Source organism: Panulirus ornatus, chromosome 17, assembly GCF_036320965.1.
Source record: "Panulirus ornatus isolate Po-2019 chromosome 17, ASM3632096v1, whole genome shotgun sequence".
Classification (NCBI taxonomy): Eukaryota; Metazoa; Arthropoda; class Malacostraca; order Decapoda; family Palinuridae; genus Panulirus; species Panulirus ornatus.
The window spans coordinates 23,793,051-23,818,720 of NC_092240.1; the positions used below are offsets into that span (position 1 = coordinate 23,793,051).

At 48.6% G+C, this 25,670-nt stretch overlaps 1 protein-coding gene across 5 annotated transcripts in view; it reads left to right on the forward strand.

Moving 5' to 3' along the window:
- Positions 1–25,670, forward strand: part of LOC139754635 (uncharacterized) — a 529,511-nt gene that overhangs the window by 347,464 nt on the left and 156,377 nt on the right. For all 5 annotated transcript variants that reach the window (XM_071672137.1, XM_071672139.1, XM_071672135.1 and 2 more), the window contains one exon: positions 1,009–1,135. In XM_071672137.1, coding sequence (XP_071528238.1) covers positions 1,009–1,135 — 127 coding nt within the window. The remainder of the gene's footprint in view (positions 1–1,008; positions 1,136–25,670) is intronic.

Sequence of the window (25,670 nt, forward strand, 5' to 3'; positions counted from 1 at the left end):
AAGTATCCACAATGTGTTCGTCTTGGTTTTCAGAATTAGCCACCTTGCTGACGGTCGTTGCTGCACGGGAATGAGACCTCTACACTCACTTGATCAGTTGTAGTCGCTGTAGACATGGCCACACCCTTGTCGACTTGCACCAAAGATGGCAGCACGCTGTCATTTGTTATTTTGTGGTATGAGTCCGAGAGAGACTTTTAAACTCACAGTACGGTGATCATGTCATGTCACACCGGAGTGTTTTGGAATGGATCACAAAATGTTCAAAAATGGATGATGTGGACTGGCGCCGTGAGCGGTATGTATCGGCGGCGCTTCCACGGCCATTTTTGAACATTTCGATCCATTGGATACGCTGAGCCGAGGCAAGACATGATCACAATACTATACAGATAATCTGTGAATTTCATATCATCTCTCGGCCTGATCAGACCTCTAAAGACAGATGACAGCGTGCTGCTCTTCTTTGGTACAAGTCGACAAGGGTGTGGCTACGTTTACAGTGTTGACTACAAGTGACCAAATGAGTGTAGAGGTCTCATTCCTTGCAGCAGTGACCGTTCCCCTTCAGTGTTTGCACCGCCACCAACGTCAGCAGTGTAGCTAATTCTGGAAGCGAATGACAGGACGCATTACTGATATTTTTTTTATCACTTGGCCTCATGCATTTGTGTGGACACAGGTGTAATTACTCTATGATATAAGACTGTGGCCATTGATATGCGGTAGCAATGACTTGAATTATATTATTTTGACTTATTTATCCTCGTTATGAGAGGGTTGATCTTATTGGAAAGCAATACAAACTCTTATATTATTACTCTTCATTTTAGTGTTATATATATATATATATATATATATATATATATATATATATATATATATATATATATATATATATATATATATATATAATATGTTTGTATGTATATGATTTATAGTATAACGTCATAAATATATGTATCACTGTGGATGTGGAAGTAATTTATATTTTGGTGTGTGGTGCAGGTGAACCTGCCCCGTGGACAGCTGGCGGTGTACCGCGTCCCGCCCAAGACCCTCATCTCGGACGTGCTGGCCAAGGTCTGCAAGGACAAGGGCATCGACGCGGAGACCCACGAGATCCGTCATCCAGGTCAGTACGCCAACGTTCCTCTCCCCTCCACAGGTCGTGTGGTCAGGCCAGCCAGCGCCTCTCTCAGTTCTCCAGCCACAGACAGGTTTGGGTGGTGTGTGGTAGCCTGGTGGGACAGCAAGGTACAAGAGTGACGTGTCAGCCTCAGACCCGATATTAAAACATTATCTCTGTGATCCGTAATTCTATGTAAACATTTCGTCTGTCACACCTACGCTCACAAACACACTAATAGTAATGTTTGTGTCGTTTATATTTTGCTGGTTATGGAAGAAATATGCTATACGGAATGTGATGAATCCAAAATATTCATATTTGTAGATTTTTAATTTTTCTTTTTTAAAACAACGAAAAGTACGAACAGTTTTTGTTCTTAATGCAGAACGCTTCCTCTTGCCTGTTATGGTACTACAGTGCTGCAGATGTAAGGGTGTGGACGCTGGGGGGGTTTTAAGTATTCTACAGTAGGATGCAAAATACATACGCTGGGATAACGACACAAATCAATCTTCAGTGTCGGTATTTTTGACATCTGACGAATCCATGTTAGAAGATGATATCAGGAAGAGCATATACTGAATATTGTTAAAAGCTATTGGGATTGTATTCTGTATCTGACCAGGGTTAGGTGTTGAAACGTCTTTTGTCTATGTGAAGAGGAATAAGATAATACTCTGGGCCGGTGGATGAGCTTAGTTACCCCCAGCATTGTCATTTGTGAGGTTGAAAGAAAACTGGTTGCTCGGGATGGGTGACTTATCGGGAAGGTATAATTCGTTATCTTGTTGGGCGGTAAATACTTTGAGAGTTTTACTAAACTCATTGGCGTTTTAGAATTATTTAGTTTGGTGATAGATTTTGTGAGGGTGACTGTCAAGTATTTTTCTTTGCGAGAGCGAAAATCACGGGAGTTAAATTGCAAACAAACAAATGAAAAATGTGCAAGGCTGACCAATCAGCGATCTTGTTCCCACCGACCATGATGTTTTCTTCCACTGTAATACCTTACCACCAGGGTAATTTCGGTGGCCTTTTTTGTTTTCACCAGAGAATATAACGAGTTGCTGTATGTTTTTGTGTTAGTAAAACAGTCGTACAAGAAATCACTCGGGGGGGTATACGTGGTGGCCGGTCGCGTTTCCATTTTCTGTGAACGTAAACATTATGTGTTGTCTGGTTAGGAGGAGGAGACACCAGCAGATGAGCCACATTCATGCCTGGATTCTGGAGCACATAATGTGTCTTCGTGGGGTTATAACACGTTACTACTTTATCATGTAAGTCGTTGGGTCTCTGAGGATTGTATGATGTGAGATGATTACCTGAAGATGAATCTTATATGAGGTTGCAACATGCACCATGTCAGTCAGACAGAACTACATCACACTACAGCTGGTAGCTGCATCCAGTTATCATGCATTCTGACCCCGATAGCATAATGGACGCTTCGTCACTCATTGCTCCCGTCACCACTTCCTTATTTGCCCCTTTCACCGATGTTCCCATTTTGTTCTCTTGTTCTTCTCCATCCAAAACATCTTATTCTCTCAGAAGTTTATTGTTACTCGCTCACCCCATCTCTCATTCGCCCCTTGTTTTCCGACCCCAGCACCTTCATCTTGACGTCCTGCCTCTCTCTCGTACATCTGAAATGCAAAATAGTCACAATGATAACTGTGGCTGTATAGCAAGGGAAGAGTGGGAGGGAGCACCCGGTTTGGTGAGGGCTGACGGATTTACCCCCTGCAGCTGCTGTGGTGACGGAGGTGCCCCCTGCAACTGCTGTGGTGGCGGAGGTTCCCCTTCAGCTGTAGTGGTGACGGAATTTCCCCCTTGCAGCTGCTGTGGTGGCGGAGGTTCCCCTGCAACTGCTGTGGTGGCGGAGGTGCCCCCTGCAACTGCTGTGGTGGCGGAGGTTACCCCTGCAGCCGCTGTGGTGTCAGAGGTACCCCCTGCAACTGGTTTTGTGACAGAGGTCCCCCTGCAACTGCTGTGGTGGCGGAGGTTACCCCTGCAGCCGCTGTGGTGTCAGAGGTACCCCCTGCAACTGGTTTTGTGACAGAGGTCCCCCTGCAGCTGTTGTGGTGGCGGAGGTGCCCCCTGCAGCTGCTGTGTTGGCGGAGGTGCTCCCAGCAGCCCGAGGCTCTGGGTCAAAGGGCCAGCATATCCCTGGGGTCATAATGTAAACTTTCAGACTTTTTTCTGCTTGTTACAGCTCAATTACTGTCTGTTTACCAGGCAAGTCTCTGTCTCTCTCGTTATATATATATATATATATATATATATATATATATATATATATATATATATATATATATATATATATATATGTATATATATATATATTATTATTATTATTATTATTATTATTATTATTATTATTTTTATTTTGCTTTGTCGCTGTCTCCCGCGTTTGCGAGGTAGCGCAAGGAAACATATATATATATATATATATATATATATATATATATATATATATATATATATATATATGGTGTGGGAGGCAAGTTGTTAGAAGCAGTGAAAAGTTTCTATCGAGGATGTAAGGCATGTGTACGTGTAGGAAGAGAGGAAAGTGATTGGTTCTCAGTGAATGTAGGTTTGCGGCAGGGTCGTGTGATGTCTCCATGGTTGTTTAATTTCTTTATGGATGGGGTTGTTAGGGAGGTGAATGCAAGAGTTTTGGAAAGAGGGGCAAGTATGAAGTCTGTTGTGGATGAGAGAGCTTGGGAAGTGAGTCAGTTGTTGTTCGCTGATGATACAGCGCTGGTGGCTGATTCATGTGAGAAACTGCAGAAGCTGGTGACTGAGTTTGGTAAAGTGTGTGAAAGAAGAAAGTTAAGAGTAAATGTGAATAAGAGCAAGGTTATTAGGTACAGTAGGGTTGAGGGTCAAGTCAATTGGGAGGTAAGTTTGAATGGAGAAAAACTGGAGGAAGTAGTGTTTTAGATATCTGGGAGTGGATCTGGCAGCGGATGGAACCATGGAAGCGGAAGTGGATCATAGGGTGGGGGAGGGGGCGAAAATTCTGGGAGCCTTGAAGAATGTGTGGAAGTCGAGAACATTATCTCGGAAAGCAAAAATGGGTATGTTTGAAGGAATAGTGGTTCCAACAATGTTGTATGGTTGCGAGGCGTGGGCTATGGATAGAGTTGTGCGTAGGAGGATGGATGTGCTGGAAATGAGATGTTTGAGGACAATGTGTGGTGTGAGGTGGTTTGATCGAGTAAGTAACGTAAGGGTAAGAGAGATGTGTGGAAATAAAAAGAGCGTGGTTGAGAGAGCAGAAGAGGGTGTTTTGAAATGGTTTGGGCACATGGAGAGAATGAGTGAGGAAAGATTGACCAAGAGGATTTATGTGTCGGAGGTGGAGGGAACGAGGAGAAGTGGGAGACCAAATTGGAGGTGGAAAGATGGAGTGAAAAAGATTTTGAGTGATCGGGGCCTGAACATGCAGGAGGGTGAAAGGAGGGCAAGGAATAGAGTGAATTGGATCGATGTGGTATACCGGGGTTGACGTGCTGTCAGTGGATTGAATCAGGACATGTGAAGCGTCTGGGGTAAACCATGGAAAGCTGTGTAGGTATGTATATTTGCGTGTGTGGACGTATGTATATACATGTGTATGGGGGTGGGTTGGGCCATTTCTTTCGTCTGTTTCCTTGCGCTACCTCGCAAACGCGGGAGACAGCGACAAAGAAAAAAAAAAAAAAAAAAAAATATATATATATATATATATATATATATATATATATATATATATATATATATATATATATATATATATATATATACTCGTTACTAAGAGGATTATTCTTGAAGAGTTGAATTTAATTGTGGTTACTGTGAGGCTGAGCGAACAGCATAGCCTCGGCCTCCATCACGATCTCCGACCGACCGACCCCCCCCCCCCCCCCCCCCCCCCCCCCCCCCCCCAATATGGCTACTGAACCGGAGACTTGTGCCTGACCGTGGCCGCCGCCCTCAGTTTCGGCCACGGGAGACGTGACCCTTCCGCTCCTCCAGGCTGAGCCATCACGGTTTCCGCCAACGCCGTTTTCCCGAGGTTCTTTGTTGCATCCATGTATGGGATTCCTCACCTTGGTTGAGGCGGATTGGATGCGCTCCCGCAGCGGAGACGGGCGCGCGGCAGGCGGTCACGCCCGCCTGGCCGCCGCTTCCCAACCCGCTCCGCGAAGTCCATCCAACACTAATTGGACCGGGGAAAAAATATCGTCTGCTGCACCGTCACCGGGGAGTCTATTAAACGTATTTCGAGGTCGCTTCCTCAGCAGGTAGTCAGCCTGTGGTCATGTTGTGAGAGAAATCAGAGAACTTTCTAGATCCGATAATTTTTTTTGTGTGTGTGTGCTTTCTGTCAGTGAGGTTGGCCATGCTCAGTGACCGTCTAGCGATGGACTGGCAAAAAGCAGCAGATCAGGACGTGGTGTTCAGAAGTATGGACCGTCGCAGGACATACCAGGTGGGGCTGCTCGCTGCTGGAGGAGCTCTGATCCAGCCTTGTAGTTAACGTCGTCATAATACCTGACGCTGCCTTGAGCCTCTTGTGTAGGGGGAAGCGTCTCAGGCTGCGACAACCCCGAGGACATCACGAAAAGGGGCGTAGTAGTTCTGAACGTTACTGCAAAACCCAAGGATGTGACTCGGCCTTACACTGGAGGAGGGTTACATCCTCCGAGTGCTTCTTCAGGAGGCGAGACAAGGGTCTTGTGTCCGAGGAACCTAATTCCTGGTCGTGAGGCTCGTCATGACATAGACCGGTCACAGCTCTGAGGCTGAAAGTTTGATTACACTAATTCCATTAGTGTTGGGTGGGAGGCTGTGCCTCGGATACGAACGGAAGATGGCGAGTGTATCGGAGGAGAGGAGACTGGAACATGTCGTGTAGGTCACAGATGGCAGACCTTTCCGCTCGTCCGGCAGCCCGGCGTAGCTGCGAGTGGTCATAGCCGGCCCCACCGTGGCATTTCACTCCCCTTGAAACTTTCCCCGTCAGGCCAGGAAATGTATACAATGCAGGTGTGTCTAGGGTTAAGGTGAGGGGAGAGTCGACCCGGGGTACCGGCTGGCGGGCCACACGTCCGCCAGGTGTCCTCCGCCAGCCTTACGTAAAGACTCGTTTTCATTGTTCCGTCCGTGGCGTATTGATGACTACCTCCTGCAGTGCCTGGCGTATTGATGACTACCTCCTGCAGTGCCTGGCGTATTGATGACTGCCTCCTGCAGTGTCTAGCGTATTGATGACTGCCTCCTGCAGTGTCTAGCGTATTGATGACTGCCTCCTACAGTGTCTGGCATGTTGATGACTGCCTCCTGCAGTGTCTGGCGTATTGATGACTGCCTCCTGCAGTGTCTGGCGTGTTGAAGACTGCCTCTTGCAGTGTCTGGTGTATTGATGACTGCCTCCTGCAGTGTCTGGTGTATTGATGACTGCCTCCTGCAGTGTCTGGCGTATTGATGACTGCCTCCTGCAGTGTCTGGCGTATTGATGACTGCCTCTTGCAGTGTCTGGTGTATTGATGACTGCCTCCTGCAGTGTCTGGTGTATTGATGACTGCCTCCTGCAGTGTCTGGTGTATTGATGACTGCCTCCTGCAGTGTCTGGCGTATTGATGACTGCCTCTTGCAGTGTCTGGTGTATTGATGACTGCCTCTTGCAGTGTCTGGCGTATTGATGACTGCCTCCTGCAGTGTCTGGTGTATTGATGACTGCCTCCTGCAGTGTCTGGTGTATTGATGACTGCCTCCTGCAGTGTCTGGCGTATTGATGACTGCCTCTTGCAGTGTCTGGTGTATTGATGACTGCCTCCTGCAGTGTCTGGCGTATTGATGACTGCCTCTTGCAGTGTCTGGCGTCCTGATGACTGCCTCCCTGCTGGGTCATATACGTCAAGTGAGGTCGTGATGTTGCCGGCAGGGCTTGCCAACATAACAGGTCCTGGTGTTTCCTGCGTGTCTCTCTCTCCCTCAGGTCACATCACGCGGGGGTGTGGTTGTCTTGTCTGTCACATAAAGATCATGTCGCGTACTTGTGGCCGGTCCGTTATCTGTCAGGCTCAAGTTGTATCCTGCAAGCATGACCTTTGGTGTGTGTGTGTGTGTGTGTGTGTGTGTGTGTGTGTGTGTGTGTGTGTGTGTGTGTGTGTTCGTGCGTGTGGGACCCCTGGGGTCGCATCATTTAGTGGGGGTATGTGCGGGTGGCACCCTGGGTCGCGTGATGCAGAGCTGTGCGCGTGTGGTACCTATGGGGTCGCATCGTGCAGAGGTGTGTGTTTGTGTAGCACCCTGGGGTCACATCATGCAGAGGTGTGTACGTGTGGCACCCCTGGGGTCGCATCATGCAGAGGTGTGTGCGTGTGGCAACCCTGGGGTCGCATCATGCAGAGGTGTGTGCGTGTGGCACCCCTGGGGTCGCATCATGCAGAGGTGTGTGCGTGTGGCAACCCTGGGGTCGCATCATGCAGAGGTGTATGCGTGTGGAACCCTGGGTTCACATCATGCAGAGGTGTGTGTGCGTGTAGCACCCTGGGGTCGCATCATGCAGAGGTGTGTGCGTGTGGCAACCCTGGGGTCGCATCATGCAGAGGTGTGTGCTTGTGGCACCCCTGGGGTCGCATCATGCAGAGGTGTGTGTGTGCGTGTGTGTGTGTGTGTGTGTGTGTAGCACCCTGGGGTCGCATCATGCAGCCCTCGTCCTAAACCTTCTGAACTTAGTCGTGAGTTATGTCGTGTACACATTCCTCATCACGTGGGAACCCCCTCCCTCGCACGTGTGTTGTACAGTAGCTCCCGGTGGTGGTAAGGGAGGAGGTGGTCGTGGCCCTGCCTACGTCTGTGACAGTCGCCTCCCAGGACGTCTCTCTCGAGGTGGAAACCGCATCACGCGACTCGACCTCAGGCGGGCGGGTCGTGGGTGTCGTCTGGCTCCTGGTGATTCGAATTGTTGTATCATCATCGCAATGGTTCTGGTGAACAGCTCGTGTCGTTACGTCGTGGGTTAGTAGTTTTTATGGAATGACTGACCTCCTCGTTCCCTGCGTAAGTTGTCGTGTTTGATTGGAGTTTCCCACTTCGAGTGCGAGTGTGGAGGTCCGTGGTCGGCTACACACACTGGCCATGGTGGCATGGATGCCCCAGGTGACGTCAGAGGTGGTATGGACTTCATCTCTCCCCCCCCCTCCCCCCGGCCATGGATTTGGGAATGTGGGTAATGATCATTGGGAATGTGGGTAATAGTGATTGGGAATGTGGGTAATGATGATTGGCAATGTAGGTAATAGTGATTAGGAATGAATGATTGGGAATGTGGGTAATGATGATTAGGAATGTGGGTAATAGTGATTAGGGATGAATGATTGGGAATGTGGGTAATGATGATTAGCAATGTTGGTTATAGTGATTGGGAATGTGGGTAATGATGATTAGCAATGTTGGTTATAGTGATTGGGAATGTGGGTAATGATGATTGGGAATATCGGTAATAGTGATTGGGAATGTGGATAATAATGATTAGGAATGTGGGTAATGATGATTGGCAATGTGGGTAATGATGATTGGCAATGTGGGTAATGATGATTGGCAATGTGGGTAATGATGATTGGCAATGTGGGTAATGATGATTGGCAATGTGGGTAATGATGATTGGCAATGTGGGTAATGATGATTGGCAATGTGGGTAATGATGATTGGCAATGTGGGTAATGATGATTGGCAATGTGGGTAATGATGATTGGCAATGTGGGTAATGATGATTGGCAATGTGGGTAATGATGATTGGCAATGTGGGTAATGATGATTGGCAATGTGGGTAATGATGATTGGCAATGTGGGTAATGATGATTGGCAATGTGGGTAATGATGATTGGCAATGTGGGTAATGATGATTGGCAATGTGGGTAATGATGATTGGCAATGTGGGTAATGATGATTGGCAATGTGGGTAATGATGATTGGCAATGTGGGTAATGATGATTGGCAATGTGGGTAATGATGATTGGCAATGTGGGTAATGATGATTGGCAATGTGGGTAATGATGATTGGCAATGTGGGTAATGATGATTGGCAATGTGGGTAATGATGATTGGCAATGTGGGTAATGATGATTGGCAATGTGGGTAATGATGATTGGCAATGTGGGTAATGATGATTGGCAATGTGGGTAATGATGATTGGCAATGTGGGTAATGATGATTGGCAATGTGGGTAATGATGATTGGCAATGTGGGTAATGATGATTGGCAATGTGGGTAATGATGATTGGCAATGTGGGTAATGATGATTGGCAATGTGGGTAATGATGATTGGCAATGTGGGTAATGATGATTGGCAATGTGGGTAATGATGATTGGCAATGTGGGTAATGATGATTGGCAATGTGGGTAATGATGATTGGCAATGTGGGTAATGATGATTGGCAATGTGGGTAATGATGATTGGCAATGTGGGTAATGATGATTGGCAATGTGGGTAATGATGATTGGCAATGTGGGTAATGATGATTGGCAATGTGGGTAATGATGATTGGCAATGTGGGTAATGGTAGTAGACAGGTAGCTAATAGTGTTGAGATGATTCATTATAACATGAGACCAAGTAATGTTGCCTCTGGTGTGTGTGTGTGTGTGTGTGTGTGCGTGTGTGTGTGTGTGGACTCCGCGTTAATAGCTTTCCCCCAGCGCGCCAATCTGGGGCAGATCACGCGATGATTGGAGCCCTTGAGGAGGTCCGCTGGTGAGGGACACGAGCGGCTCACGTGGGAAACGTAACGGGAGAACACACACACACACACACACACACACTGCGTATGGTTGCGCTGCGGGTGAGAGCCGGGGCTTCAGCAAGGTGTTACCATGGGACGACACTCGCGTCCGAGAACTTTCTCACTCCAGTGGAGTCCATCCTTTCCCTGCTACCGAGTGTAGTGCAGCCTTGAAGCTCCATCACGTCTTTCCATCCATCCCTCTCTCTTCAACGTGTTGTGTCTCCGTGTTGTTGCGCTCCTTCCGTCCTACACGTATCATTTTGTTCACTGCTCTCGTGAGCTGTGCGCGTGTGCCTGCCGTCATGGCTTCAACCCGTAACTTGCGTCTGGCTGCTGCTTCCCATAGTTTTCTATGTGGGTGGAGACCAGGCACACGAGGATTTCGGTAGAGTTGTAACTTGCTTGTCTGAGTATATTGATAACTCAGGCTTTCCTGATACGTTAAACGCCTGGGGCCGTATGCGGAAAACTTCTTAGAATGCTCAAGTATGCTTAACTCCAAAGAATAACTTTAAGAATTTTACTAAGCATGTTTCTGAAAGCTGCCCTACGCTTAAGTATTTGCTTAGCAGACGACAAATTTTGACCCAAACTTCTTTTCATACTTCTTAAATGATATGCTTGAGTTTTGCTAAGCATCGTGCTTAGTCCTTTTCTGTGTGGCACTTAAGTCACTTGCTCAGCTAAGCATAAAAATGAGCAGAAATTTAAGAATTTTTCTGCATACGGCCCCTGGTACTTAGGGTGATACAAGAGGCGGTAAAGACGAGGGAAGATATAAACTGACGAATTTAAAAAGGAGAATGGGAGCTTTTAGGGTCACAATTGTTAGTAGTTGTAAACATCGGAGAACATTGAGAAAACAGTGGTAGAGACATGCCACACCCTGGCCTGAGGAGGCCAGAATACGCCCACAAAATTGCATCTCAGCCCAGCCACACGGGTGCGGCGGGAGCCGGGCATAACAGGGCAACATCAGGACGCGCGGGAGCTGGGATATTGTAAATCTATGATTTGATGTTTAGTAATAATGTCTGTTCATCAACCATAGCGTGTGCTTCGTTAATGAAAAATCTTGATTAGATTTTCAAGGATGTAGCTTCCTTTAGTACAAATATCACTGGAGGAGAAAATAGATACTGTTTTTGTTTGGATTTTCCGATATCACGTAGCCGATGGTGATGATAATGAGTGTGATGTTAGCAATACATATATCTCAAGAGAGACTGCCAGCCAGCCAGCTTAAGCCAGCTTAAGTAACATCACCTGTATATTCAATGGAAAGTGAAGAGTTAGATAACACAGTCCACACTGTGTGTAGATGACGGTGTGGTGCGCGCTGAGACGCGCTTGATGTAGGCGTGAGTGTGGTGTGTGTAAGTGAGGGGTGTGTGTGTGGCTGATGTGCTGATTGAGGGAAGAGTAGCATCATGACCAGTCAGTGGCAGGCCAGGCCGGGACGCCGCTGCATCAGAAGCCATGGAGGTACAGGAAACGGAGACGACCCTCGCTGGTGTCGGAAACTTCCTCGCGGTGTTATATAACAGGGAGTTACACCACCATATCACCAGGTAACGTTCTTGGCGTCACCCGTTGAGTACTGCAGACCAACCCTTGCCTTGTGACGGCCGAGCCTCGGCTGTAACAGCTGCCTGCGTTATTAGACTACTGGAACCTGGTGGCAGTGTATGTATGTGGCAGCGGGTTGCATTGTGGGAATGGCTCGTCTCATACGTACGTCAGCCGTGCGTTGGTTGGTCGGTGTTACTGAGGCCTGACAGCATAGCATCGTCATATATTATACCACCGTATTGCCTCGCCCCTACCGTCATGCAGTCGTGGGGAACCTCCATAAAACCTACAGGGCTTCGAAAATCAGAATTATGAGTAGATTTTAATTTTCCAGAAGGAGGAACGGAGAAGGGGGCCAAGTGAGGATTTCCCTCAAAAGCTCAGTCCTCTGTCCTTAACGCTACCTCGCCAACGCGGGAGATGGCGAAAAGTGTAAAAAAAAGAATATATATATATATATATATATATATATATATATATATATATATATATATATATATATATATATATATATGGCGATGTCTGTAAACATAGGAGGGCGTAATCCACAGTGTCTGCCCATCATCACAGGCGTACCTGACACTTGAGGACACTGATGGTGAAATTCACACGGTTTTGCCGCGTAGGAATACGTGGGAAGTATTCTTTCTTCCCTTTCCCCAGATATATATATATATATATATATATATATATATATATATATATATATATATATATATATATATATATATTTTTTTTTTTTTTTTTCTTGCTTTCTCGCTGTCTCCCACGTTTGCGAGGTAGCGCAAGGAAACAGACGAAAGAAATGGCCCAACCCACCCCCATACACATGTATATACATACGTCCACACACGCAAATATACATACCTACACAGCTTTCCATGGTTTACCCCAGACGCTTCACATGCCCTGATTCAACCCACTAACAGCACGTCAACCCTGGTATACCACATCGATCCAATTCACTCTATTCCTTGCCCTCCTTTCACCCTCCTGCATGTTCAGGCCCCGATCACACAAAATCTTTTTCACTCCATCTTTCCACCTCCAATTTGGTCTCCCACTTCTCCTCGTTCCCTCCACCTCCGACACATATATCCTCTTGGTCAATCTTTCCTCACTCATTCTCTCCATGTGCCCAAACCATTTCAAAACACCCTCTTCTGCTCTCTCAACCACGCTCTTTTTATTTCCACACATCTCTCTTACCCTTACGTTACTTACTCGATCAAACCACCTCACACCACACATTGTCCTCAAACATCTCATTTCCAGCACATCCATCCTCCTGCGCACAACTCTATCCATAGCCCACGCCTCGCAACCTTACAACATTGTTGGAACCACTATTCCTTCAAACATACCCATTTTTGCTTTCCGAGATAATGTTCTCGACTTCCACACATTCTTCAAGGCTCCCAGAATTTTCGCCCCCTCCCCCACCCTATGATCCACTTCCGCTTCCATGGTTCCATCCACTGCCATATATATATTCATATATAACATATATTCATAATATTCGCCATTTCCCGCGTTAGCAAGGTAGCGTTAAGAAAAGAGGACTGAGCCCTTGAGGGAATATCTTCACTTGGCCCCCTTCTCTGTTCCTTCTTTTGGAAAATTAAAAGCGAGAGGGGAGCATTTTCAGTCTCCCGCTCCCTCCCCTTTTTAGTCGCCTTCTACGACACGCAGGGAATACGTGGGAAGTATTCTTTCTCCCCTATCCCCAGGGATATATATATATATATATATATATTATATATATATATATATATATATATATATATATATATATATATATATATACGTATATTTATTTATTTTTTTATTATACTTGATCGCCATTTCCCCCGTGCGAGGTAGCGCCAGGAAAACAAAACAAAACAAAAGAAGGCACATTCGTTCACACTCAGTCTCTTGCTGTCATGTATATGAAGTTAGTGTGATTGTCAAGGCGGAGGGGGGGGGGGGGGTGAAGTGGGAGGTTGGCGGAGATTGGGGGGGAGGGGAGGGGTAAGGCGCCTCGTTGGCAACATCGTGTCTGTCATGCCAGGAAGTGGTTGATGGCCGTGACAATTGCCCCCGTGCAAGATGATCCCTCCTCGCTACTGTGAACCCCTCCGCCAGGCCCATCCCTCGACCCTTGCCGTACACCAGGTATGGCAGGAAGGAGGAGGGTTGTGGGCGGTCCTGGTGTGGTGGAAGGGGCGAGGTGTGGGCGGTGGATAGTGTAAGCGTGCGTGTGGTGGGTGTGAGGTAGGGTGCAGCACTCGTGACTGCCTCACAGCTGCCCTCCCTCATTAATATCATTGCTCATGACGTCACACACTGCCTCGGCCTCCTCGCCCGTCATAAACAAGCAGTGGCCACGTCAGGGATATGTGTGTGTAGCCCTTGATGCCTGTGTGTTGTCTGCCGTCCCAGCCACGGGGTGCCCAACCGATCATGTTGAGTGGTTGAGGTTCAGGCCATGAGACTCCCGCCTCATCCACGTGCCTCCGTAATGCACTGCTCCAATCACTAGCTCTCACACCCATCAGTCCCTCAACACTGTAAGCCACACCGTTGTAACCAGGGCGCAGAGTGGACCCCGTGTATGCACATGGGAACGACAGACCACGTAAGACCAGGTGGTTTATGGCGCGGTTGTGTGATGGAGGACAGTAATCGTGTGTCACGGTGTATTTGCCGGACATGTTACCGTGTGGTCACTCCTGCAGCAGAATATGTTCCAGCGGGTGGGGGTAGGAATGACTTCGGCGGCGGTGGTGGTATGCCCCTCACACTCCTGTTCCTAAGGGTTGGCTGTCAGTACTTGGTATTCCCACCTGACCCCACCTCGCTGCTCCCTGCCTGCCTCCATGTTCACAGTGTCTCCAGGGTAAGCCTGGGGCGGCGGCAGGGCTGTCATTACCTCATTGCGTACACCGTCGTTCATCCCTCCGTCTGGTGGTGCCTGGCCTACTTCTCCCTACACAGGCCAACTGTAGCATTTCTCTCCTCCCATTTGGTTGTTAGTGTTCCTGAGGTCATTGTCTGGTCGAGGTTGCGTTCTATGCGGGAGCATGGGAATGCAGGCCCCTTTGGGAGGGGAAGGGTGTATCGCATGGCGAAGTCCTGGTCTGGTGATAGCTAAGAATCAGGGGTAAGCACCACTCCTCTTCCTGGCTTCTTGCGATCTGTCCCTCAGGCGGACGCACCTATCCTGCGTGTGGCTCCCTGAAAGCAGGTGGCACACACACACACACACACACACACACACACACACACCGGCCACCACGCTTTATGACCTGTGGTTCCGCTTGGTGGATGCGGCCGGCTTCCTGAACGCTGCGGGAGCCCCGCAGAGGATAGGAGGAACACCAGCCAGGGGCAGGAAGGTGAGCTAAAGTAAGTAGTGTGGCCGTGGGGGGTGAACCGCGCGCGTGCTTCCGCGAGCTGGCCATAGTACACCCGGCCGCTGGCGGCCATCACCTGGCTGCCCGCCACCCGCCAGCCTTCTTCCGTCATCCCGTGGTAAGTCTCCCTTCCCTCCCGTGAGGTGGTGTCATATGTTATTAATGTTGTTAACATATTACCTGTGGCCTCGTATTTCCTGGTTCATGATGCGCGTGCTGCGTGGGTCTGTGCACCCCCCTCCCCCCCTAAACACCAGCCACCAGCGTTACCAGCCACTACCTCCCGCTCCGGTTGACATTCACACTAGGCTATAACATAAAGGTTAGTTTCTTCCCTTTGAAAGAAAATTTATAAATGTACGGGTCGTGTTTACCAGTAGGTTAGGTTGGTTGTGAAGGCTGTTGAGATTACGTCAAGTATTGGTGGCGGTTTTGTGGACCGTAATGGCTGGCGACCTCGCCATTGAATGTGGGACGCTCCCGAGCGGAAAGGTATCGCGAGCAGACTATTTGGTTTGACGATCCTGCCGCGGAACACGACTAGGTAGCGGTAGTGTGTGTGTGTGTGTGTGTGTGTGTGTGTGTGTGTGTGTGTGTGTGTGTGTGTGTGTGTGTTCCTGCTGCTGCTGCCGCCGCTTCAGGCCGCCAGTCTCTCTATATCGGTGGCATCGAGAACCATCAGTGGTGGTGGAGCTGCGGCATTATTCCAGTCCGTGGGAAGTAACTTGCGTCTCACGTCTGCTTCATGGATCTGTAGCGCAGCACTTCGGTGTGTGTGTGTGTGTGTATGTGTGGTTTACCTGGGTGTATTTCGTGACGCTTGTCATGACTGGCCCGCTGGGCTGACTGACGTGAACAGTTTAGATATTCCAGCCGTCCATTCCTTGTGTCTGACGATGGTGGCAGAAGTTTGTGTTGTGGTGAGAGTTAGCGGAACGATGGCGAGGACCCTGCCACTACCCGCCTGACGCAGTGCACCGTCTTCACTCGTCGTACCAAGACGTGGTCTCCAAGAGGAAGGGATTCCATACCAGGACGTGGCCTCGAAGTTCACCACCTCACGTGGTCTGCATTAGCATGAGTGTTGAGTCGGTAGAGGCGAAATTGGTATCGGATATTACGATAACATGTGATGAACCAGAGAACAGTGTATTGAGAAGCAGATGTTGGAGGGTTTGTGGCTTGTATACACACGCCGTGATTATGACTTGAGGGATACTGGTGGAAAATATCGGGAATCATTATCGTGTGTGGTGGATTTCTTGGCACGATTGGGTCTCCCTCCCGAGTGAGAGTTAAGACTGGTGCGTTAGACGTCCAGAAGTGGTTAGTGAAGTGTGTAGTGTCGAGCAAGACGTGAGCAGGAGGAACTGTGAGAGCAGAGCCGGAGGTGTGAGTGTTGCTGGGCCTCCAGCCGCTCGGAGGAGGGCGCCCTACCGCACGACACCTCCTGACGTTGGAGTAGCAGGAGGTTCACCGCTCCCTGTCATGGGGAGGCTAGCAAGGACGATTTCCAGCAGGTGAGGCCGGGGTGGGTGTGGCAGGGAGACTGACTACCTAGGACTCCCTGGATAACACCTCCAGACACCAACCTCAGACCAACACGTCCCTTCACTGATGGTGACTTGGTTATTGGTCTGTCTGCCATGTAATGTCTTTGAGTCTTTGTTATTTTTTATATCTCGTTAATCTGTTTATCCACCAAGAATGATAGAGAAGTAGATTCCAAGTTGTCCGTACGTTTGTCTTTATAGGTAAACCTAATTGGAATAAAAATGATTTGAATGTATGTCTGCTGATGATCAGGGATTTGGTAGACATGGGGGGGTGCTTTTATGGCATCCGTTCACATTACACCTCCACAATCACCGCGAGAAGTTACCTTATCCAGAATACGGTGTCTGAGAACAAAATGTAATTCATTCTGACACTTTTGATCAGACAGTTGAAACTGTCATGTCGTGCGGCGACCATCGGCATATTCACCGTATCTGTTGTGGTTTGTATCAAGTTATGGTCGACATCGTGTGGTGCTCGTGTGGCTGGTGTTGCCGCTGGCTGGTAGCGAGGCACCAGCCAGCTCCCACCGTTACGCCGCCCTCACGCGGATGCAGAAAAAGAGCAATTTCTTTCTAACCCAGAGTCGGCCGTGGAATGTGGCGTTAATTCACTATTGTGTGGCTCCTGGTGTTCCAGCAGTGACTGGGTCAGGATTTATACCGCCGCCACCTGCCGCTCCCGACAGGTTTCGCTGCCTCTTTCAGCTCTGGTGGACGGGTTTTACACCGTATTTTGTCCAGTTTTTCCCATCATGAGGCGTTAGGTTGGTCGGGACGTGATGACTCTGTTAACACCGATTTGGCGAATATCAACCGTGGATTGAATAGCGTGGAGGACGCGAGCAGAGTCGGTAGACCAAGCGAATGTGATCCCTGCATCCCAGTGTTGGGTTCAGGAGCCTCTTTGTCGTAGACATGTTGTGTGAAAGCCGTAGTCTCATCATGCTATTGGGGGAGGTATATGAGACGGAAGCCACACGAGTCTCGCATGAATCCCTTTACCAGTAATACTCGCCCGTGTGCTTATAGCTTTCCAGAGGAGGAGATTGCATTCTGATCTCGGGGGATTTAGGGCAGGTGGTGAGGAGTGAGAGAGACACACACGGGGGGAGGATTAAACTGTGTGTGGCCGTCGTCTCTGTCATCTGAGGAACGATGAACAAGGTGAACAGTTCAGTCTGTTAGGTGGACGATGAACAAGGTAAACAGTTCAGTCTGTTAGGTGGACGATGAACAAGGTGAACAGTTCAGTCTGTTAGGTGGACGATGAACAAGGTGAACAGTTCAGTCTGTTAGGTGGACGATGAACAAGGTGAACAGTTCAGTCTGTTAGGTGGACGATGAACAAGGTGAACAGTTCAGTCTGTTAGGTGGATAGTCAGATGTTTACTCTAACATTCCTCTGTCTCTCATCATTTACCCTTGGCGTGGCTGACAGAGGCAGCAGCTGCAGGCGGAGGAATGGCCACGTCTCTGTGGTTGGTAGGGGCTGCTGCTCCCACCATGGGTCAGGCAGGGAGTGTCAACCACCACCGCCACCACCGCTGCTGCTGCACCACCACCTCCCCACAGCCTCTGGTGCACTGGTCACGGGGTCGCCTGTGTCCGAGGTGACCACACTCATACCACTCGCTGCTGATGGCCAGGCTTGGAATTCCTGTCGCTGTTTTTATATATTATTTTTTTTGTATGTTTCCTGACACTGCAGGGCCGACTTCCGCAACCGGGGTTCGAAACCACGTGGGTTCAACCCCGGACGGCCCCGTGCAGGCGTCACGGTCAGTAGCGCTAACCGCTACGCCAGGGGGGTCCTGTCTTCCTGTCCCCCCCCCCCCCCCACACGCACACCAGACCTTACTATTTGCTGCTCCACAATTTTTTTTTTTAATCTATTCCGTCACCACAAACGACCTGTATCGGGGCAGTTTTCTTAGTCGTTAGGGAGCCAGTGAACGAGGCTGTTAGCTGCTAACAGCCTCTCCACGCTGGAATGCGCTTCTTGAAAGTGTTTTTCCCAGGCCTGTCACTCACTCACTCACTCACTGCTTCAGTTAACGCGTCCCAGCGTTCGGGGGTTTACTGCTAGCATCCCTCCCCCTCTACCTCCCTGCAGGCTTAAGAAAATGGACCGTAATATGTGTGTGTGTGTGTGTGTGTGTGTGTGTGTGTGTGTGTGTGTGTGTGTGTGTTGATAGACTACTGTTAGCGTGATAACATGATAGAAACTTCTTGCTTTATATTTTAGGGTGCGTAGTTGTATGTATTTGCATATTACTAATGAGGAAAAAACGTATTTCCTTTTCACAAAGTCTAAAACTGCGGGATGATGAACGGTGGGCAGGTCACACCTGCAATGCGTATGTATAAGGTAACGACGCGTATCTTGGCGTACACGGGATGCGCGCACCCCACCGTGTCGTCAATACGGCCTCTCTTTTTAAGAAAAAAAATATAAAAATCCCAAACCTGAATGACGTACAGATTATTGTAAATATTGACCTCATTTACATTTCCCTGTTTATATATATATCTTTTCTTTCATACTATTCGCCATTTCCCGCATTAGCGAGGTAGCGTTGAGAACAGAGGACTGGGCCCTTGAGGGAATATCCTCACCTGGGCCCCTTCTCTGTTCCCTCTTTTGGAAAATTAAAAAAAAAAGTGAGAGGGGAGGATTTCCAGCCCCCCGCTCCCTCCCCTTTTAGTCGCCTTCTACTACACGCAGGGAATACGTGGGAAGTATCCTTTCTCCCCTATCCCCAGGGGGTTATATATATATATATATATATATATATATATATATATATATATATATATATATATATATATATATATATCCAGATTATACATTCAAGGAGTGTTATTCATAACATAGAAACTGGAACTTTAGATATAAGTAGATGAAAATATAGATTAGATTACTGTATCTTGACATATAAGGTTAAGACCCGTATGTTTGTCATCCGTACTGTAATACAGGCTTGGTCTGTGTGTAGTGTTGTAGCGCAGTGGTATGATGAGTAGATGTTGAAGTGTTGCAGTGTAAGGCGAGCAGGTCGGCCGGGTTATTATTGTAATACGGTGGGCATGTGTGACTGTGTTGGATGCTGGCACTACTAACTCTACTGACAGGGTCAGTTTACCCCGACATTCCTGGGAGAATAAACTTACCCTGACGGTATTGGGAAGGGGAAAAAAAAAACCACTTTCCCTAACACTACAGGGAGAATAAACTTATCCTGACACTGAAGAGAGAATAAACTTACCTTAACGGTATTGGGAAAGTAAACCTATCCTGACATTGAAGGGAGAATAAACTTACACTGGTACTGGAAGAATATACTTGCTCTGACATTCCTGGGAGAATAAACCCACCCTGACTCTACTGGGAGATTAAACTTACTCTGGCATTACTGGAAGAATAAACTCACCCTGACTCTACTGGAATAATAAACTCACCCTGACTCTACTGGGAGAATAAACTCACCCTAACCCTACTGGGAGAATAAACTCACCCTGACGCTAGTGGGAGAATAGACTTACCCAGACACCATCCAGAGAGTAAACTAGATTCCATTAACATCGTTCATGGAGGAGAGCACAAACTACCTTCATACTTCAGAGAAGAGTGTGCGCCCCAGTGAAGGAACCTGCTTGCCTGCATGATTCCTGTAGAGGAAGGTACTTGTCTTGCTGTGGGCGGGTCACGACAGGTGGATTACGTGACGTGTGGGAGGCGGATGTCCTCCTGGCTTGACTGCAGGAGGTCGGAGGTGGGTGGCTGCCTCCGCTGCTGATGGTAGAAGGGTGTGGAGGGGGTGGGTGGCTGCCCCTGTGGGTTGTAAATGGGCCGGAGGTGGGTGGGTGGCTGCCTACCTCCACCACTGATGGTAGAGTCATGGACCTCTATCACCAGAGGACGGACAACGCTGGTGTTATGATACGTTTGTTTCATTTTTGTATTTGAAGTGTATTCGGTCTGGAGTATTACGAGTGGGTGCCATACATGTCATGTACTTCTGGAGAAGCAGAAGCAGCAGTAGTGGTAGTAGCAGTAGTAGTAGTAGTAGCAGCTGCAGCAGCAATAGTAGTAGCAGTAGTAGTAGTAGCAGTAGTAATAGCAGTAGTAGTAGCAGTAGTGGTAGTAGTAGTAGTAGTAGTAGTAAAAGTAGTAGTAGTAGTAGCATTAGGTACTATCGAACCTTTGAGAGAGTCGACTGTGGGAAGTTCTTTTAGGTTTACGATTATTAAGTGAACATTTCTTGTTGATGTGTGATAGTGAAGAGTCAGGAGGAGGATGTAGGAGACAGCATCAGGCGGCCAGAACACAAGACCTGGCGAGGGAAGGGCCAGCCTGTCTCCAGCACAAGCGCCACCTTCCGGACACGCCTGCCCGTCTCGCTCACCACACATGGGAAGGACCAGGACGTGTTAGACCTAGAAGGGTAGAGTGATTGAGCGAGACGCGAGCTACGGGATTTATAGTGGAGATTACGTCGTCCGGAGGTATAGAGACGAGACCAGTACATACCAGGAAGGTGTCAGAGAGGAGGTCGCCATGATACGAGGATAACATTATCTTGTGTCGTCATCAACCAGGGGGATTATGGACGACGAATGACGTCAGTACCATGGCGGCTGTACCGGCAAGGGATGTACCGTATACCGGCTGGGGATGTATCGTATACCGGCAGGGGATGTATCGTATACCGGCAGGGGATGTACCGTATACCGGCAGGGGATGTACCGTATACCGGCAGGGCATGTACCGTATACCGGCAGGGCATGTACCGTATACCGGCAGGGCATGTACCGTATACCGGCAGGCGATGTACCTTACCTGGTCGTCTCGTCCGTGCCAGACAGTTGGTGTCGCCCCAGCCGTGTTGATGGTCGTGCAGTAACTACGTGTTCCCTGGTATCCTGGTAACTGGCGGTACATACAGTGGGACTCCCTCATGACCCTCCACACCCTACGTAAACCATCCTCCATGCCGTATGTATACGGTCCTCTGTACTGTTATGTAAACTATCCTTTGTACCGTATGGAAACTATCCTCTGTACCGTATGGAAACTATCCTCTGTACCGTATGGAAACTATCCTGTGTACCGTATGTATACGGTCCTCTGTACGGTATATAAACTATCGTCTGCACGTATGCCAGAGTTGATCATAAGTCACTTGGGAAGAGCACCTACATTGTAAGGCCCCTGGACGTCCCCTGAAGCCACACCGCGACAAGCGCCCTAGATCGAGACTTCTTCAAGAGCAACCACGTCGCAAGAACCCGGGACAGATGGAACATCCCACTGGGATCTAAGACCCTTTGTGACCCTTGTAATCCTTTTTGCGCTACCGCTCACAGGATGAGCATGGACGGCACAATAGATTTGTCGGGATTACCGGCACTAATCAATCATCAATTACGTCACGACTTATTTTTGTTTCATCCAGGACGTGTGGTCACCTCGCTCCGTGCTGCACTAGACCTAGGCTGGGTTGCACGACGTGTTGTGGTGGGTGGCGACCTGCGCCAGCGACAGACAGACAGACACAACCATCTCTTTCACTGGGGAAACTTGGTCGTGGACTGAGGCTCTCTGGGGTTAGATAACAGCCCCCGAAGCTCGGGTATTGGGTACGTTAGGGCCAGATGAGGCCCGTATGCTGTGAGGTCCTCGCCGTAAGACCCGTTTACTGATGCCTGTTCAGTGAGGCCCGTGTGGTGGTGTGGCAGGGGCCCCTGCAGTGTGAGGGTTCCTGCCGGCAGCTGCCTCAGGTCACCCCCCACCTCCCCATCTCCATAACAAAGTGGCTGTAAAGAACTAACCCCTCCCCCCTTCCTCCCCTCCCTCCCTCCCTCCCCTCCCCACCTCCTTCCCCTAACACGGAAGTCCTGCCTCATTGTTACAGTGATCCTATCTGTGTGTGTGTGTGTGTACCTTGTGCATTGGTTGGTATTCAAATGAGTTTCTTCCATAGCCAGTCGTCCATTTGCTCTTCACATTACCTTACCTGCCTCGTAATGAATGTCTTAAGACTTGTTTCCTTCTAGAAGGAAGTGATAGTTCGTTGTTAGGTATGTAGTAATTGATAAATGAGTGAGAGGCGGTGGGCTGGGGTGTACGTGTTGGCGGGTGGTAGCTAGGTTGTGTGATGTTAGTTGTGTTGTGAGTAAGTGTGGTATTTATTACTAAGGTGTGAGTCACTTAGTGACAAGTTCTCAGGTTGTCTTGAGAACATACGACGCCAAGTTTACAGTTCACGTCAGCCCGGGGCGGTGTGTGAGGGCAGCCCCTGACACCGTAACTAGCCCCAGACAGTGAGGTTTAACCTTTTTATGTCACCCGACCTGTGCAGCTGGTGCAGGAGGGGTTGATGTGCTGGTGTGTAGGGTGGTTGCCTTGTCCGACCTGTGCAGCTGGTGCAGGAGGGGTTGATGTGCTGGTGTGTAGGGTGGTTGATTGAGTCGTGGTTAGGGAGGGAAGTTGATGGCTCTTGACATACACACAAACACGACACTAACCTTGTAGTGTTTGTCACATCACACAGTGTTTTGGATTATGTTGTCTCTTGCTTACTTTATGGAGGTGTCGTATGATTGTATTCAGCTGATGGTTTATTCCAGTAAGACGGAATGATGATATGACGGTATAGATGTGAGGAACTGGTGGTGCTGGGTGGCGGCGGTGAGCGTCTTCTCACACCAGTCACCTCTCCGTTCTGCGCCCTTGATAACCCCCTGAGCTGCTGAATGATACCGCTTACGTTTTCTTCTTCTTCTTCTTCTTCTTCTTCTTCTTCTTCTTCTTCTTCTTGTTCTTCTTCTTCTTCTTGTTGTTCTTCTTCTTCTGAAGGCAAGAACCTAAAGGCACAGATATCCCGTCGCGTCCATTGTTTGCGGCGTGGGGAGACCAGGGATATTCGTGGGAGGGTCACTAGTGCACGAGAGAAGCAAGGCAGAGAGAGAGAGAGAGAGAGAGAGAGAGAGAGAGAGAGAGAGAGAGAGAGAGAGAGTCGTGGATCGTGAATGGCTGCAGCGGCAGCAGGTGGCCCCGGTGGGCGCGACCTTGATGTGAGCAGGTGTAGGTCGTGGAGCCCTGCGGCGGAACACCGGCCGTGCCTCGGGCTGCACTACGCCCCGACCTGCACGTCGAGGTGATCACCGCCGCCACCTCGCGCCTGTTTCCCAGACCTGCTCCTGACGTGTAGTCGTTTAACTCGACCCCGACGCGCCTGGTGACGACTTCCGACGGAGTAAGAGCCCCCCCGCCGTCGGTCCTCGCCATTAGGTGGACGATGGGCGGTCATCCTCCTGGTGTATGTCTGCCGCTTGAGTGGATATGATATAGCTTGTGTTGGTTTTCCTTAGAGTTGCTGTTGATATAACGGAGTTCGGTGTTTGCCTGCCGGCTGGGTGCAGTGCCTCTCTCTCTCTCTCTCTCTCTCTCTCTCTCTCTCTCTCTCTCTCTCTCTCTCTCTCTCTCTCTCTCTCTCTCTCTCTCTCGCCCGCGGTTCCTACGCGAATTAGCTGCCGCACAAAACGTCGGTTTTCAGCTCTTGCCAGAAAATTTGATGTGCGAGGAGGCCTGGCAGGATGATGTCAGCGTATTGACGTGCTGTTGTGGGGTCATGGCCTGAGGTGTACAACGTGGTGAGGTCCCTGGTGGTTGCTCTCGGCCTGCTACCCCGGCAAGTGTATTGTGCACCCCATGCTCATCCTGTGAGCGGTAGCGCAAAAGGGTTACAGGGATCACAATGGGTCTTAGCCAGACCCCAGTGGTGTTGATATTACATAAAATGTTACAGAGTTGGCTTACTGTATGAGCTTCATTAACATACTTGACCTCTGTTGACCCAGATCGTATACTGCCACCGTTAGCCAGTCACTTAAGCCGTTATCATACCTTGGATCATTATAATCATACTCTGGGTCATTATCATACGTTGGATCATTACCATCATACCCTGGGTCATTATCATATTTTGGATCATTGTCATCATACCTTGAATCATTACCATCATACCCTGGGTCATTATCACACCTTGAATCATTACCATCATACCCTGGGTCATTTTCATACTTGAATGATTACCATCAAACCTTGGGTCATTATCATACTTTGAATCATCACTATCATACCTTGGATGTTTACCATCATGCCTTGGGTCATTATCATACCTTGATTCATCACTGTCATACCCTGGGTCATTATACTACCTTGAATCATTACCATTATACCCTAGGTCATTATCATACCTTGGATCATTATCATCATACCCTGGGTTATTATCATACCATGGATCATTATCATCATACCCTGGGTCATTATCATACCTTGAATTATCATCATACCTTGAATCATTATAATCATACCCTGGGTCATAGTCATACGTTGAATCATTACCATCATACCCTGGGTCATTATCATCATACCTTAGATCATTATAATCATACCTTGCATCATTATCGCCACAGCCTGGGTCATTATCATCATACCTTGGATCATTATCATCATACCCTGGGTCATTATCATCATACCTTGCCTCATTATCGTCACAGCCTGGGTCATTATCATCATACACTGGGTCATTATCATCATACCTTGGATTATTATAATCATACCTTGCATCATTATCGTCACAGCCTGGGTTATTATCATCATACCTTGGTTCATCGTCACAGCCTGGGTCATTATCATCATACTTTGCTTCATTATCGTCACAGCCTGGGTCATTATCATCATACCTTTCATCATTATCATCACAGCCTGGGTCATTATCATCATACCTTTCGTCATTATCGTCACAGCCTGGGTCATTATCATCATACCTTTCATCATTATCGTCACAGCCTGGGTCATTATCATCATACCTTTCATCATTATCGTCACATCCTGGGTCATTATCATCATACCTTGCATTATCATCACACCCTGGGTCATTATCATCATACCTTGCATTATCATCACACCCTGGTCATTATTATCATACCTTGCATTATCATCACACCCTGGGTCATTATTATCATACCGGGTAAGTGACGCCAGAGGAAAGACGGGGTCATGGTAAGGTCATGGAGGCCACCACACCAGGATGACAGCTGCGGGAGGCGGGATGCCGCAGGTCAGCCCGGAGCGTCGCAGTCGTCAACTCCTTGGCCACTGTGGAACGGCACTTGGCCGCGACGGTACGACCCTTGGTCACTGTGGTACGACCAT